We start from the raw sequence: 18,321 nt of genomic DNA on the forward strand, positions 1-18,321 counted from the left end.
ATAAATGACGAAAAAGAGTTATAAATAGCAATAATATTAAACAAATAATTCAAATATTAAATATTAGCTTCACAATTAAAATTTTATAGAACTCAAATATTAAATATTAAGGTAGAATTAGATTAGATTTTAATTTAAATTTCAAGAAGAAAAATATATATCCTACAAATCAATTTTAATTTTTTAAAAATTCAACCAACTTTGAGTGATACAAGTTAGTTTATATGAACATCAATGGTAATTTGAAAAAATAAAGAACGAGGAAAACAAAAAGAATTGGGTGGGACACGACTTGGTCCCGTTTCGAATAATTGACATCGAAAGGCAGAAGAAATTTGTTTGAATCCGAAGCTGAGTTCTGGCAGTATCGTAATTAATTGCCTTTTACACGATGGAGAGCAGTTGTGGTGGTGGAGGAGGAGGTGGAGGAGGAGGTGGAGGAGGTGGAGGAGAAGATCAGCTGAAGCAAATGGCGGAGCTGAGCAAAACCCTAAAAGAAGGAGAAAGGATTCTGGCGCCAACAAGGCGTCCCGATGGTACTCTTCGAAAACCCCTTCGGATTAGGGCTGGCTATGTTCCGCAGGATGAAGTCGCCATTTACCAATCCAAAGGGGCTCTGGTATGTATGCCTCATCGCTATTATCCTTTTTCCATCCTTCTCTTTTTTCCCATTCTCCATTTCTATTGAGTTTTAGTTTGCTTGCTCTGTTCTTCGTTTGCCTCGCTCCTCAAACTCTTGCTAGGGAAATGAAATCATCCTTTGAGCAGCTGCCAGTTAGTGATGTGGCTGCTATCTAAATCACTGTATTATGGACGAAGCTCAGTGAAATACGCGATCATTTCATTTGATGAAGAACACAATATGAACATAGAATATGTATTGTAAAAACAATGAGATAATCGAAATTAAAGGCCCTTTTCGAGGATTTGAACCTATGATTGGATTAGAGGGAGTAGAGATTGACCGGCTTAACTGTTGAGCTTTGTATATACACGTGCCTTTTTCAAGTAATTGATGGAGGATATAAGCATTTATGTAATAAATTTCTTATATCTTTGATGGAAAGGAAATATAAAGACTGTACATGCCTCTTGTTGATTCAATATTGCTCACATCTACAATCATGTTTCTTGAGCTGCCTCTTGTTTATCAGGACCCTCGATAGGATCATCCAGGACTCACTTAAATCCTTGCATCATCCACAGTTCGACACACAATCAGTGTGTTGAAGTGAGGTGAGGCACCCTCATTGGGCTTAGTGCCTAGGTTGCTCCATAAATCATTAATTTTCTTTACTTAAAATTAGTGTCGGGTTTCTGCTCTTTTGTGGGGTCATTGAGGGAGAGGAACAATAGGATTTTTAGAGGATTTGAGAGGGTCTCTAACGTCGTAACGTCCCTCATTAGGTTCAATATTTGATTCTTTTTGTAATTACTTGTTATGTCTCATTCTTCTTGATTCAGCCCCTTTCTCTAGTTGGACTACCTTTTGTGGGCTTATTTTTTTGGATGCTCTTGTTTTCTTTCATTTTTACTCGATGGAAGTTAGTTTTCTCATTAAAGGAACAAAAGAGTACATTCCAGACAAATGAAATGAAAGAAGTTTTTACAAGTTCTGGAAAATTGTATGACTTAGAGTGTAAGGCAATGACTGTTTTCTATTTTATTTCTGCTATAAGTTTAATTCCCATATTAGTGTACCCTAGAAGTCATGTTCGTGGCATTCATGGGGATTGTTTTGTCTCTGCAGTGGAAAAAGGAGATGGCATCCCATGATGAACCTCCTGGTTATGATCCTCCATCAGTTGTAAAGTCAAAGACCAAGTCAGCTAAGCGTAATGAGAGAAAGAAGGAGAAGCGGCTGCAGGTTTGTTTACCTACCCCTTTGGGAATGGATTCTGATGACTGTTTAAATATTGTGAGAATTTATTTGAGGAGGTTTAGTGTGAGTTCATTTTTGGTTTTTTTCCCTGGGTAATATAACATGATCAACTGATATGCTGCCTGTTATTGAAACAAATTTATTTTTGATTCCCAAATGCTGAGGAAAATAACTCAAATTTATGATGCCAATTTTATGCTTATTTTAATTGTCCAGAGAGCAGAAAAGATTTTTCATCTCACTTTCTTTTCTTTTCCCCCATCCCATGAAGTATGAGTCCGGTAGATGATGTTTTCAACTTTATGCTAAGATTTAGCATGTAAGCCCAAGCCATAGGTCTTTTTGCAAATAGCTTACACTAGTCTGTACTAACATTAATTGAATATCAGGTTTCTTTTTGCCTATAGCCCAGGCCATAGTCTTTTTTCCGACTCTTAGAATATCAATGAAAAGAAAAGAGCACATATTATGTAATGGTGTGTGCATTCGTTTATAACATATTGGGTAGCAACCTGTGTTTGTGACATACAACGTGCATGAGGTTTCATAATCATGATACATGGTCATGATTATAAATTGGGAAGGTCTTTTGTAAACATCATGGATTATACATCCCTCTTGTAAATTTCACTCATCAATGAAATTGTCTCTTATAATTAAAAAAAAAAAAAAAAAAATCATGATACATGGTCATGATGCACATGACACTTCTGTACATTTCATGACATAATTTCCTTATGAGACATGCATACATGTACATGACATATCATTCATACTTATTATACATGGTTCCTCAAATGTCTCATAATGCATAACGTGATCATAGTATCTTAACATCAATGAATCATAGACTATAATTACATGCATCACAAACCGTTCATAAGCATATTATATCACCAGTAGTAACACGTAAATAAGCCATAAGTTACGTGTTAATCATACATAGCATACAATTCGTCCAACCTAACTCAAAGGCTTTCAATTTTTATGCTCACTTACATGTTGACCTAAGCCAAAAATCACTGAATTTCCTGAGTCAATGTTAGTTTGATCCTGTTTGTCAAGGTCTAGTTCTGAAGCTGAGGTTTGGGTTTGAAGTTGAGGTTTGTTAAGAGGTTCGATTTCAAAACTTTTGGGTTTGAAGTTGAGGTTTGTTAAGAGGTTCGATTTCAAAACTAACTCCAAACTTGCTTTCTCTCTTTTCTTTCTTTCTTTCTTTCTTTCTTCTTTTTTCTTCATTTCTTTCTTCTTCTTATTCTCCAAATTGGTGTTGGCTAGAGATAAAAAAAAAGGATGGTCTGCAGATGGAGAAATAAGGAGAGAGATGAGTTGGGATGATGGAAATGGTAGGTTTGGGAGGTTATTTATAGGAGAAAAGAGAAGAGAAAGTGGACGAAATGGAGGGAAGTGGAGGAAAAGGGGAAAGTAGAGAAAATGGGGGGAAGTGAAGGAAATAGTGGAATACAAAAGGGGAAGAGAAAGTGAGGTGTGTGCATTTATATATTTACTATAACAGTATACACATCTAAAAAAAAAAGTTCGTCCTTGAAAGTGCCTTAAACGAGGAATAACTCGAGGTATTTTCCATCATTTTGTCCTTTTGTTTCTATGTTGCCTATGTTGGTGGTTTTGCTGAAGTACCTTGAGAATATTATCTCTCTAGTGCGCAGGTCTTTACGTATCAGGCTAAAATAGTGTCATATCAATAGTTGTTTGATAACTATGGTTATAAGCAATTTCCATAAGTTGTAACTTGGAATTCAAACCGTTTATAATCTGAGGCCTTACTACTAGCAAGAGTAAATTTATGAGTGAAGCCACCCACTACTCAAATGACAGTGTAACCTTTCACTATCTTAGGTAAACCTAAAAGGAATTCTATGACACAACCTCCCATTCTCAACCAAGACTGCTTAAGGATTGTAATAAACCAACAAGCCATTGTCACATAACTTTCACTCGTTGATATCAAGTACTTACTAACCTACTGCAATATTTGTTCTTCCATTTTGTAATATGCCTCTGCCCCTCGGAATGTTGAACCTCTCGGTACCATTTGGATTCACTAAATAGTGGTTTGGACATATCCTTTAACAACTCTTACTTGAGGAATAACCCTCTGGGTGCACAGTTCCCTTTAGGGTGAAACATCAACTACCCATTAGCAAGAATGAAAATCCATTTGACCTGCCACTCTTAAGAACTTGGCCAATCCAGAATTTACAAATTGTGCATAAATAACTAAGTGCAAGTTTCCTTTGCGAATATAAGGTAGAACACTACCTTTTCATGTTTCCTTAGTATTCTAGCTAGTTATTTCCCCATAGCATCATTAAAATTTACTAACCTTCTTATATCCTCTAGCATATCTTAATACTAGGGCCGAGGTTAATCAATTCTTTAACTTTAGAAAGCTCTACTCGCAGTTTTCATTTTCCTTTTAAATCATCTCGCCAAATCTATGAAACCTATGAATTTCTGTCACCATACGTGTCTAGGCCAACTACAAACTGTTTTTACTTTAACAAAGTTCATATGCTACATTCCTTAATATTTGATGTTTGAGAGAAATAACTTTGTCTAACCAAGAATCATACTTGGAAGGTTTGGTATTAAACATATGTAAGGCCCTTAAAACTAGTTTAAGGGCTCATCTTGTTGTTCTTTTTGTCTTTGATTAGCTCCTATTGATATGAACACTACTAAAAAACAAGTCTAGAAACCTCCTTGAAGATCTGGTTCATGAGAATTACATAAGTTATGAAGCATTAATGAGTCCAAGTAGTAACTCATAACTATCATGCTCAAACTTGAAAGAAATCTTTGAAATATTGTCCTCCTTGACTCTTATACTTGAGAAAAACATTTGTTACAAAAAAAGAACACATGTTATTCCTCACTATTTTAATAGTTTTTTTATAATCAATATGCCACTGCATGGGACAATTCTTGCATCCTAATGAATAAAACTAATGTGTTCTTTGGAAAACACCCAGGTCAGGGAAGCCCAAACCTAATCTTATGTGTCCGTAACTTGAGCTGCCTCAACTCTGCTAAACTATTCTATCTAGAGTCTTAAGAATTGGAAGCGGGTTCATGACTTAGGCTCTTTATTGAAATCAACCTCTCGTGTTGATACTAATGTTGGAAAATCTCAAATACTTCATTCAACCTTAATTCCAACGTTCCCACTTTCTTCAAGATAGACTTGCTTTATTTTTTCAACTAGATCAATCATTTAATTAATTCCATGTTACTTTGACTTCCAAGTCACATCCACTAAATCTTGCTAAAGCGTTCAATCATTGACTTTTTGTCCATACAAGCTCAAAACTTCATTTGAATAATTTTTCTTATAATCCTAGCGAATAATCATCCCAAACAAGAGGGCTATTTCCTCCAATTTCTTTGCAACACTTGCGAGGAGAGTTAACAATACTTTCCTTCACAACTAGTACTTCGTAAATATGGCAAGTAGTTTTACATGTGGGAAGTCTCGAAATACTTGAAAAATCATTTTTGGATGGGGAAGTGGAGGAAATGGTGGAGTATGAAAGGGAAAAGAAGAGGTGGGGGGTGCATATCTATAATTTATTTTTTACTATGACATATCTGTTTCTTATATATTTTCAATCATGGTTGTGAATATATTCACCCAATATCATTTGGGGGGCTAAGGTCACTTTTATCAAAATCTGCATGCTTTACCTTCAGAGTAGTTCATGTAGCTCGTGTAGCCTCAGTGACTAAAAGAGCGTTTTCTTCAAGCAGTCTATCTCAAATCTTTATTATGAATCAAGGTGGTAATGAAACAAAGTATTAAAAGGCTAAAAAGATACTAAAAGGAATTAACCAAGCATATATCTAATTAACCATTAACCAAGCGTATATCTAATTAACCATTAACCAAGCGTTAATCCTACTACATGAATAATTAATTAGAAGTATTGTATATACATCTTTGGATTGAACCATATGCAACTAAACCTTGTTATTTTCAGAAAGACATCTTATAACTAGAAAATTTCGTGGGTTGAGTTTATATTTTTTATATTCTTTTCTATTGTACCAGTTTAGTACTTGACCATGCTCTAGAGTTTACCGATAACCATTTATTTAATTTCTAACGAACAACCATGTCTTTTCTTCACTGTCCTTTTTCTGCAGGCAGCTGATGAAAAGGATAAAGTTTTGGAACAAGTGGTTATTGGAGAGATCACTGAAGCAAAGGAATCATACGTAGATAATGGGTTGGAACCTGTCCAGTCATTAAGTTCCCAGATGAATGAACTTTCTGTTTCTACAAATCCGAAAATTGAAAACCCTTCTGAGCCAATTGATAATCTACAGTTTCCTTCCAATGACATCGATAAGAGAATTAGAGCAATTAAAAAAAAGGTGAAGACACATTTGCGTTGGTAGAATATTACAAATCATCTTTGCTTCAAAGTCTCATGAAAATTTGTCAATTCATTCCATGCATATATATGTTGACTTGAATTATATTAATTTTTTTTAATATCTTGATTTCCTTATAAAGTGTGGTGTTAGGTTTAATAGTATGCATCTAAAGAATAGTTTTCATCACACTGCTAATTCTAGAAATAAAGGCATCTTGTTAGTATGGTTATGATCTAAACTTTGAACTACATTTTCCCCATGGGTACTCCTTGCTGGTCTTGCATATTGTCTGGAGTAGATGTACATGATCATAGTAAAGTTATGATATTAACTTTGAACAACATTTTTCCCATGGATACTCCTTGCTGGTCTTGCATATTGTCCGGAGTAGATGTACATGATCTAGTTAATTAAGTTATGATGTTAAAAAATTTGAGTTATATCAGATTTATGGTTTAAGTCCTAACTAGTTGTTTGTAAACTACATTAGCTAAGAATCTCATGTGCAGTCATCCACAATTGCCTTGATTTTGATTTCTTCACCTTGCTTAGGAAGGCCAAAATCTCGTTGGTTAGGTCTTTTGCTTGGTTTGTTATTTTGGGGAGGATAAACATTAGACTTTATCTAAAGATATTCTTCTACAGTTTCGATAAGAAGATGTGAATCACGTGCTTTGGAGCTATCACTTTGACATGAAACTTTGGAATAAATTTTTGGATGTATTTATCGTCAGTTTGGCTGTCTTGAGGATGCATGCATATGGTGTAGGAGGAGCTCATTAGTTGTTCTTTTTGCAATAGGGTTGGTATCTTTGACAGACGGTTTTCTTCATTAGGTCTTCCTTACCTCATAACTGAAGCCGACAAAAACTATCTTTGACACATCTTGATTTAGTCCAAACGCCCTTCTACTCCCTTCTACTCTAGATTCTCGCACCATCTCTCATCTCTATCTAGCTATATTAGCTCCTAGCATTACAGAGAGAACAGTACAGTAAATATATAACAGCCTAACTAATTACAGCCCGACTATGGATGCGTTTGGATTGAGGATAACTTTTCAGATGGTTCTTGTAGATGATTCTGGTGGTGGTTTGTTGTTTCTGGAGATGCTGAAATTAAGCTTTTGCTAAGCCGTTAAATGAAAAACTCTGATTCCTTTAAAAGAAAAGTGCTTCCTCTAAAAGCACGTTGTGTTTAGATTTACACATGCACTTTTGTTTATGTAATCAAATGCCATGAAGAATCTGCAAAGTTCTTTTAAACCTTAAGGACACTCCCAGTCCCAGCGTAGGTAGCATCTAGTGGAAGGATTCAAAAGCCTATAATGTCTGTCTTGTTCACTTCTTCATAAACTATGTTATCTGGGAGTGGGGAGTGAGTGGGGAGTATTCTTACTTTATGCAAGTATAAGTTCAAGCAATTCATCTGTTCTTGCGAAATTAGTACTCATCTTGTGATGAATTATTGGTTGCACTTGACAGCTGAAGATTTGAGTTTCTTTTTCTTAAGATCTCTAAGTTTTGTTTAGTTTGTCTATGTGATACAACTCTTTGATCATTTTCTTTGCTCTCTTGTTTTGGTTTGCAGATTCGAATTGCAGAAGCTCAATTGCAGAAAACACCACTGCAAGATATGAAGCCAGAGCAGATGAACAAGTTATCGAAACTCGAAAATTGGCGCTCCGAACTAATGCTTCTAGAAGAACAAAGGCTAAAACCAAATTCGTTTTCGTGAATTCGTGCAGTCAGAATTATTGTTCACTTCATTTATGCTTTATGATGAAGAGACCCAGAATTACTGAACCAAAAGCGTTTCGATTTGCACTTCTGAAAATCTAATCACCTGTAAAACTCCACCTTCTTTTAATGTGTTGTGTAATTGCTTTCCATTCAACTAGTTTTAGGAAGGGCTTGAACTGTAGATAGTTTTGAAGACATTGATTTTCTTTCGCCTCAACATGATTTTTTGTGTGATCTCAAATCAAAATGACTAACGAACACCTCAGCTTCTCAAAGATTATATATATATGAATTTTATTTTGAACCATTTTTACTAAGAGATGGTCTTGTACTTGAGGCTACGGCTATGTGTTTTCACTTGAGTTTTTGGAGTCTTTTTTTTAGGAAGTGACCCTATATGCCAACTACTAAGTCTACTTGTGTTGTCTTGTGTATTGCTTCAATCGTGTGTATTGCTTCAATCGGGTTTATGAAGTAGAGGTCTTGTTTGGAGACTCCTAACCATTCACACACAATATGACCATGAACATGAAACAACCTCGATAGACTATTCTATTTAACCAGATTGACTAAAGTTGGACGGAATCTTTTGAACCTATTGCATGGTATCAAGGTCATACTTTTTCAACCGTGTGATGTGATCTTGACACGCTCGTGACCAGCTTTAAGGGAAATTCATGTCCCATATTCACTTTTTTGTTGGGCTTTGTGGTTTTGTTGAACCTTAGGCTCGTGACCAGCTTTAAGGGAAATTCATGTCCCATATTCACTTTTTTGTTGGGCTTTGTAGTTTTGTTGAACCTCAGGTGAGGTTTGTCTTTGCCAACCGAACATCATTTGTGCAGAATCTAAGCTTGTTTGCCCACACATGCTGCCTGCGTGTGCATGTTTAATCATCTGCGACACACGAACATCATTTGTGCAGAATCTAAGCTTGTTTGCCCACACATGCTGCCTGCGCGTGCATGTTTAATCATCTGCGACACACCGACTTGCCTTTACACTAGGCCAAGTCATTCGACTCGATTTTGCCCCTACTCGGGGCTAAAGTCTTTCATTGCAATGTTGCATCCAACATTATCTTGGTTCCCAATCAACATGACCCATATGTTTTGATGTCATCTCGAGCCATAGGATGTCGTTGGCCCTCGCAACTCACTCAGTCATGCCATCAAGAACGAGTCCACATGTTGTTCATAATCTTGGGACATTCCAAACATTCATCCATCTGGGTTCAATCGAGGCATTGACCCTCCCGTGCCCATGCCATGTCATTTATGGATAGCATATCAGATAGTGGGTGCAAAATATAACCTCCGACACTCGGGCTAGGGATCAATACCGGCACACCCGTGCAGCCAGGTACTGTCCTTGAAAGATAAATTTTAAAGGGAGTCGCTCGAGACACTCGTCTCAAAACGCTTTTCCTTATTGTGACACATGCAGTTGCCACATGGTAGCTTGCTTAGGCCGCAGGACTCAGTTGTGGTGGAGAGCTGACACCACGCCTCCCCCTATAGTAAATTTTGAGGCATTTCTAAACTGGCGGGTCTAGACATGATTTTGGTGAATGGCCATACGGTGTCGTTGAGCGTCCATTTAGTGTGTGATTGACATCAAATTTGGTGAGCTTTCATATTTCATATGGACAGACTTGACTCTAGAACCGAATGCACAAATTCCCTTCGAAATCCCAGCTTTCAAGGTTAAGGCCCGAGGCTTACTTGTCCCTTCAACAAGCTTATCGGTGACGTTCATGTCTACTCATTGTCTGTATCTTGCTTATGTCTCGTTTTATCTTCAATGCACACATTATATGTTGTGTTGGATGATGCATCTGTTGGGATTTATGTCATAAAGCTTAGTAATTAATTATTTAATTTTAATAATAATTTTTATTATGTTATTTACCATTTAATATTATCAATGCTATGAACATCCAAGGTTATTAATGTAATCTTGAAGATGATGTGGTTGACATACAAGGTAATCGTGTTCGAGTAATAACCTAAAGGGTTTATATTATATGGATAAAGTTGGGTGCTTATCATAGTAACACTATTGATACGTCTCACTTTATAATTGTTACAAATGATTTGATCTAAATCGTTCATGTAGAGACATGTGAGTGGGGTATCCTATATAATGAGTTTATATAAGACTTGACCAAATAATATTTAATCTCTCTTTATAAATCCGTTAATTGATAAGATTAATATTTCACATGATTATCATATGCGACTCCATCTTAATTCTGAGTGAGTTATGAACTCCTGCCTGAGAGGGCTTATCCTTTAATTTACATGGGTGAGAATAACTCTCGAAGCCGATTCAATATGCTTACCATTTTGAGGACTTGACCAAATAGGGAGTTGGAAACATAATATCATGAGATGAAATTCATTTCTTTTCCTATAAGAAAAGTAGATGAGTTGTTCTCTTCAGAAGTGATTTCAAGGTTTGAACAATGGGGCTCCACCCTCTCATTGGCCCGAGAGGGACTTAGTTTATGATTGTATTATAAACAAATTGTTCATTAGAAAATTAGTAGTACTCAAGGTGAAAGATGTAATTCCAGGGGTAAGACGAACTTTTGACCCATCTGTAATTATGAACGACTTGTGAAGGATCAACTTGCTTAAAATGATTACATCAATGGACATAACTTGTTATATAGTGCATAAGAACTCTAGTTAATGAATGAAAATTGATTAATTAATGAGATTAATTATTTAATTTTGTATCACTAACTAATAGTAACCCTAAAAGATTCCATTTAATTGAAAGAAAAAATTGAAGTATTTAATATGTTAGAAATATTAAAGGTAAAGGAGTAAATAGATTTACTTTCAGATGTTTAAATTAATATTTAATATATTAGATATATTAAATAAATAAATAAAATATATTTAATTTGAAGGGTTGAAATTAATATTTAATATATTAGATATGTTAAATATAAATAGAAAATATACATATTAATTCGAAGGTTTAAATTAATATTTAATATATTAGATATATTAAAAGAGAAAAATATATTTATTATATTTGATACATTAAAACTTTAATATATAAATACATAAAATAAAAATATATTTAAATTTCGAATGAAATTCAAATTAGTTAAATATATATTATGATATTTTATAACATTTAAATACGATTAAAATTATATCATAATATATTTAAATATATTATTTGACAAAAATTCTTCAAAAGTCACCGTAAATAAGACCGTAGGTTGAGTAAGAGGACACTAATCTCTCACACTTTCTCTATAGAATAAAACTCTCCGTCTTTGAAATTCTCTTAAAACTCTCGTTATTCAATATCTTTGGGATTTTCTTTTAAGAGGCTTCCACAAACCTTGATCTTGTGTTCGAGTCATAGTAAGGAAGATCTTGCAAAATGTGGAATAACTTCTATGTTGGAATACTTCGAAGAGTCTTGCAAAATGGTTCCCAATGCTTCCATTATATGGATAAAGAGTTCATTCCCTTTAGCACCATCTTCCTCAGTTGCATCAGGAAATTTTTTTTATTATTGGCTCTCGCGTGGTCAGATGAGCACCTCTTGAGGGAAAGAAAAATCTAGCGGGATGTGGAAGAACTTCTACGTTGGAATACTTCAATTAGTCCTGCAAGCTAAGTTTTTTACAAAATTAGACTTCTTACTCTCATATGTATTGTTTTATTTTAATTCTTAATAAAGTTAAAATGGTTCCTAAGGCTCTTGTTATATGAGTAAAGAGTTCTTTCCTTTCAGCACCATCTTCCTCGGTCGCATCAGGGCATTCTTTTATATTGGCCCTCGCGTGGCTGTATAGGTGCCTCTTGAAGGTAAGGAAGATCTTGCGAAATGTGGAAGAACTTCTACCGTATAATACTTCAAAGAGTGTTGCAAGCTAAGGTTTTTACAGAGGTAGACTTTTTAATCTCATATTTATTGTTTTCTTTTAATTCATAATAAAATCAAAACGGTTCCTAATACTTTTGTTATATGGATAAAGAGTTCATTCCCTTCAGCATCGTCTTCCTCGATCGCATCAGGGCATTATTCTATATTGACTCTCGAGTTGCTAGATGGGCTCCTCTTGAGGGTAAGAAAGATCTTGCGAAATGTGAAAGATCTTGCGAAATGTGGAAGAACTTCTATGTTTGAATACTCAAAAAGTTTGGCAAGCTAAGGTTTGTACAAAGGTAGACTTCTTGCACACATATTTATTGTTTTTTTTTTTGTTTTTTAATTTCTTAATAAAAACAAAATAGTTTCCAATACTTCCGTTATATGGATAAAGAGTTCATTCCCTTTGGCACCGTCTTCCTCGATTGCATCAGGATATTCTTCTATATTGGCTCTCTCGTGGTAAGATGAGTGCCTCTTGACGGTCGTTGCTTTGCTTGACTCGACGTGAGGGTCACACTCTTACTCTCTTCATAGTATGGGTGTGACCCCACTTAAATTAGTCATCATCCTTGATGACTTTTTCGGGGCACAATTACATCGTAGATTGTGACATTCTCTTCGGCTTAATCTCAGAATCTTCCCGATTACGATCCAAACTCTAGACTACTAATGACTTGACTAGCTGGAACTGATTGTGTTTCAGACAAGTATAAATTCACTAAGCACCTGACTTCTCTTTTGTCATAATGCTTATCTTATTGATGCCTCTCTTTCAGCTTGAGAAAAAGTTCAAGTGATGCTTTTGACTTCTCTTTTGTCATGTGGCACTACTCTATGACTCTTTTCTTGGTCAGTATTTGAGTGAACTTGCCTCAACTTAACTTCGACATTTATCTTGGCCAATCTACATACTCTTTGAGTGACACATAACGGTACACTCACAGGGTGTGGCTCACAAGCCAACCACGAGATTCCTCTTCGTGGTACCAACTCTTGTGGAAGCGGAGTCTAGACGACTTGCTAATTGACTTGTTGGAAAATAAACGTGCTTCAGACGAATACAAAAAACTCATGCACACTATCTATGGGCTATCTCACTTTCATACCTATTTCTGTTGTTCGTTCATCTTGGACTGGCCACCAAGACTTGCAACGTAGACATGACAATTTAATATTGTCATAGCTGTGGGTGAGGCTGACACTTCAGCTCGACAGGAGCTCACTGTACAACTATAAACTTTTTAAGGAGGCATGTTTACAGATTTCACTTTGTTATTATGGTATGTCATATCTCAACTCTCCTTTTCCTTTATCCAATTATTTAAATTTTCAGTTAGTATTTTCCATGTTACAAGAAATCACTTACAAGTCCATTTCTTTTTCTTTTATCTAATTATTTAGAATCAGATCTCTTTTTCCTTTATCCAATTGTGGAGAAGAAATCACATTAGAATGAATAAGATATTAGTTAAATTGCTAACACATGGACTAAGAATATTTGTCAACAAAATTAAAGTGCTAACACAATTAAAATTAAGAAAAAGAGAGAAGGAAATACAGAGTTTTGGCAATAAGAAAAAAGGAAAAATTTAATGGAATAAATAGAGAGAGTAAAAGGAAAGATTTGGTCAACATAATATAGAAGTCAGAATTAAAAGATAAAACATAGTAAATACATGGAGAAAAAGGGGAAATTTAACCTGGTAGATACCCAGAATTAAAAGATAAAACATAGTAAATATACAGAGGAAAAGGGAAAATTTAACCCGATAGATACATCGAGAAAGAGAAGATTTGGTGAACATAATTAAAAGATAAAACAGAGGAAATATGAGAGCAAAAAAACTCTATCAAATTCGTTCATATAATAGTAATAATATCTTCCATAAAACAATAATAATAGAAAATGAGAACTTGAATGAAAATAGAATTATATATATATATATATATATATATATATATATATATATATATAACATTCCAACACTTATACAAAGTCTCTAATGCTCGCATGAAATCTAACACATGGACCATTGTAAAATTTAGAGAATTGAACTTCAAATTGATCCTGTGTTTATATAGGTTGACTTGGATACAAAAAATAAAATGGAATTTTTATTAAGAATAAATCGGTGACACCAACCTAAGCTAATCAGATAAGTGGCCTTACTATCAGTATGATTATATTTGATGGTGACGTGTGCCCCGTGGTTCTACACGTGTCATGTATATTTGATTTGTGTGAATTGTTTATGAATCGTTATGACTATGACATAATAGGTATATATTATGATATATGAATGGTATGATAATTGTTATGACATCATGTGTTAAATGATATGTTTGATATAAGATACGAGAAGGATACGATAAATGTAATGTAACGATACAATAAGGTTATGTATAGAAAATGTTACGTTACGATAGGTTGATAAAACGACATAATAAGGTTAGGTATAGAAAATGTTAGGGTTATGATAGATTGATAAAACAATACGATAAGGTTATGTACAGAAAAAGTTATGGTTATGATAGGTTGATAAATACAATAAGGATGCATATAGGAAACGCTATGGTTATGATAGGTTGATAAAATGGTACGATAATGTTACATATAAAAAATATTATGGTTATCATAGGCTGATAAAAAGATACGAAGGTTATGTATAAAACATGTTATGGTTATGATAGATTGATAAGACGATACGATAAAGTTATGTATAAGAAATGATGATATGGTTATGATAGATTGTTGGGAAGCGATATGACTAACGTATGTTCATGAAATGATACCACCAAGATATGCGTATGGAATGATAGGACTACGAAATGTGTACGAAATGGTTAGGATATGGGGACGATGTATATAGTTATATATATTATACTATAATATGAGGATGATATGATATATATTATGGTAAAATATGTTTGATGAATTGATATAGCTATGATATGATATGTTGAAGGCACGCCTGGAATATACTATGTGATTGTTATGATATATGATATGATATGATATGTGTATAATGTGAATATTTATGTATGAAAATATGGAAACGTTTTGATATGATATATTTGTGATATGAAATGATATGATTGACATGCAAGACGACGAACTAACATGAAATTCAACTCCGACATACGCATGAAAGCTGTGATAAATAATATGATAAACGATATGAGAAATGATATGACAAAATGATATGATATAAAGTAAGATGCTAGTGGGGTTGTATTAAATAATAATAAAAATGGAAAAATTTTGAGACCTTATGCATTATTGTGTATTCATGCATTTGGGAATACCCCTATTCGTTCGTGATAGTACAGACGCGTACACTACTAAGACGGGAGAGAATCCATGGATATTAAGAAGCGGTAAATAAGAAGAAACGGAGAGAATCCTTGGATAATGAAATGAGATCTATAATGAAGAATAAGACTTGAGAACTGGCTTATTTTCCCAAAGGGCAAGAAAAAAATTGGAGTAAAATGAGTCTTCAAAACCAAGTTGAACATGGTAAAGTATATAAGTACAAGACACGCTAGTTGCAAAAGGATACAAGCAGAAGTATAGGGGTGATTATAAGGAGGTATTTAAGGAGGTATTTGCACCCGTTGTATGTCGAGATACTATAAAGCTTATAATTCTAAGTGCAGCACATAAATTGTAGCTGATTTATCAATATGATGTGAAGTCCTTACAAGGAGAAGAGGTATATGTGGAGCAACTAGATAATTTTGTATAAAAAGGAAAAGAGGATAAAGTGTATGGGTTGAAGAAAGCTCTATCTGGTTTGAAGCAAGCTTCGAAAGCATGGTACAGTCGCATTGATTCTCATTTCGAAAAGATGAGATTCATTGACCGTTATCTATTGTGTGATAATATGTCATCTATCAAGTTGTCTGAAAATCCTGTGTTGCAGGGGAGGAGAGTAAGCACATCGATGTTCAGTTTCATTTCTTGCGTGATTTGTGTAACGAAGGTATTGAGCTCAATTTTATGACGAAGTGATTTGCGGACCTATTCACAAAGCCCTTGAAACAACCATTGTTCGAGAAGCTTAGAAGAAATATGGGGACGTACATAATTCAATATATGGTTCAAGAAGACAAAGTAAAGTCCTAAGTTGATTTCATCAAAACTCAGTTTAAGGGAAGGGACGGTGTTGAAGTGTTATTTGTATAGATACATGCGTACATGTAGGAATAGCTACATGTATATGAAGGTTCATTCTCATGGCTTCGCCCCTCGACTATCATTGATTAACCAGATTTGACTCCTCTTTTTTCTTATAAATTCTATCCATATACGTTCTGATCGTCAACTCATACTAGATCTCGTTGCATGTATCTCTTTATTCTTTGTGATATTGACCAAATTTCTTATTTCTATTTGCATTTTAGTGGGTTGGTCTGGTATGAGAAGTTATGGGAAAGAGTATATTATAGCATCTCTAATTCAGTTCAATATGGGAAGGTCAGGTCATATCGGTGAATGAGACTCTTTTACTCAATAGTGAAGAAAGATTCCTTCTCTTGCCTGAACCTATTGATTGATTCTTTCTCCTATTGATTCTTGATTGAACAGTAAACATATGGTCTCATTGCTTCGCTCCTCTCCCTCTTGGTCAAGTTGCTTCGCTCCTGAACCTATCAGTCTGTTTACTCCTTCCCCGATATTCCCGGAAGAAACAGATGGTCAATCTCAAACTTTGGGCATCAAGGTTGTTGAAATCCTGGGGAACCCGAATATACAACTTTTGCATCTGATCAAGCAGGAGTTGAACCAGCATTTGGAGTTGATGAGCTACTTCACCGGAGAGTCCATGAATTAGCTACTGACCCTGCCCCGATATGACCCGATTACTTCCGAATTAGAGAGAGCCATATGTTTACTCCTCAATCAGGGTCAGGTCAGCTAATATCTATCGGTCAAGGGAATCTTAGCTCTGGCTCTTTCTTCTCTTTCTCCTTAATTCGAGTTCCCTCCGTAGCCTATTTATTCTATTACCTGAACTATTCTTGAACAAGGTAAAACTCATTCACCTATTTATTCTTTTCTTTCTTTCACTGTAAACTGGGAATCTTAGCTGTTCGGGAGGTAATCAAAGCCTATTCAATCACCCGACATGAAGGAGTTTACAGTTCAGTCAGGGAGAAAGAGTAAATGAACAAGATAAGGTCATATCAGTTCACAATCACTTCTAATAGATTTTATCTTTTATTGGGTCAATCTTCTTTCTCTTGGAAGTTTTACGGCTTGTTTCCATATGGCCTCTTCGTTTTGAGACATTATCACTTTGGAGTGGTTTATCCAGGAAAGAAGAATGAATGAATAGTCCAGGGGTTCGCTTTCGTCTTGACTACTTCCTAACAACCTGACGAAGAAGAAATAGATAGGTAGGTTCCAGATTGAATGAATAAGGTAAATAGCTGAAAGGGGGATTCAGCCCTGTAGGAACCATACCATATAAACCATAACCATATCATAGATGAATAAATATCAGAAAAGATGAATGAGACTGAACAATGTTTGATTGAAGAAGAGAATGAAAGAAGAAGAAGAAGATATTCCTTGACCCGAGAGTAAATGAATGAAATCCAGTAAACGAAGAGAAAGAAAGAGGTGAGGGTTCAATAGCTAATTCATTTACTCGACTGTAAAGTTCAGGCAAGGTCATATCGGTTCGTTCAGTCTCTTTCCTCTCATTCATCTTGTCTTCGTCTTCTTTAGCTTCTGGCTCAGTAGCGAAGGGAAGAAAGAAATAGGAGGAGTTCAGGGGAAGGCAATGGAATTGCTTTACCTCCTTCCAGTCTTATCGGTTCAGTAGCTAATTCATTTTCTCTTTCTTTCACTGTAAAGTCTCATTAATCTTGTGGGCTGGTTGAACTCTCTTTGCTTTCCTCTCCCCGATTTCCGGGAAGGGGGATTGATTGGTTGGATGTGCCTAAATAACGCAAAACCTTCTAAAAGGCCTAGCATTCATAAATGTGAACTAGTCAGAGTTCATGGATGGAAAGTGAGAAGCCATTCCTTGTATGGATTTGCATTCGAAGGGTCTCCTCCTTATTAACTTATTAATGTGTTCGAAGCCGGGACTCTGAGTGACTTTCGTATACAAAGGAAAGGTCGGTGTAAAAAACTGACTAAGTCCTCAAGCAGTAAACTCCTCTTTCGAAGCAGATGCATCCAAGACTACTACTTCTGACTCCCCTATGACGGATTTCCTGCTTCGCTTGATTGAACTCGGTCTCTTCTCTTTTCTTTCCCTTCTCCTATTTCTGGAGGTAAAGCTGCTAATTTATTGACTCCCCTTGTACTATTTGAATTTGACAGCTAGCAAAGGCTTAGGATTCTCTGAGACTTTTTCTTTTGTATTGTAATGT

At 35.2% G+C, this 18,321-nt stretch overlaps 1 protein-coding gene across 2 annotated transcripts; it reads left to right on the plus strand.

Moving 5' to 3' along the window:
- Positions 1–248: 248 nt before the first annotated feature.
- LOC111811430 (partner of Y14 and mago-like) lies at positions 249–8,307 on the plus strand. Of its 2 annotated transcripts, XM_023698270.1 has the most exons (5): positions 249–401; positions 432–619; positions 1,751–1,867; positions 6,050–6,280; positions 7,874–8,307. In XM_023698270.1, exons 1-5 carry the CDS (start codon positions 392–394, stop codon positions 8,018–8,020), a joined length of 693 nt encoding a protein of 230 aa, XP_023554038.1. In that variant the 5' UTR covers positions 249–391; the 3' UTR covers positions 8,021–8,307. The 2 variants fall into 2 exon arrangements, with proteins under 2 accessions (XP_023554038.1, XP_023554039.1); XM_023698271.1 differs by lacking the exon at positions 249–401 and having other exon boundaries at positions 426–619.
- Positions 8,308–18,321: the final 10,014 nt, after the last annotated feature.

This window comes from Cucurbita pepo, chromosome LG15 (genome assembly GCF_002806865.2).
Source record: "Cucurbita pepo subsp. pepo cultivar mu-cu-16 chromosome LG15, ASM280686v2, whole genome shotgun sequence".
NCBI lineage: Eukaryota > Viridiplantae > Streptophyta > Magnoliopsida > Cucurbitales > Cucurbitaceae > Cucurbita > Cucurbita pepo.

Bases quoted from the DNA above. Each gene is read 5' to 3' on its own strand.
- LOC111811430 (XM_023698270.1), top strand. The intron at 620-1,750 runs GTATGTATGCCT...TTGTCTCTGCAG, and splicing joins ACCAATCCAAAGGGGCTCTG to TGGAAAAAGGAGATGGCATC. The intron at 1,868-6,049 runs GTTTGTTTACCT...CTTTTTCTGCAG, and splicing joins AGAAGGAGAAGCGGCTGCAG to GCAGCTGATGAAAAGGATAA.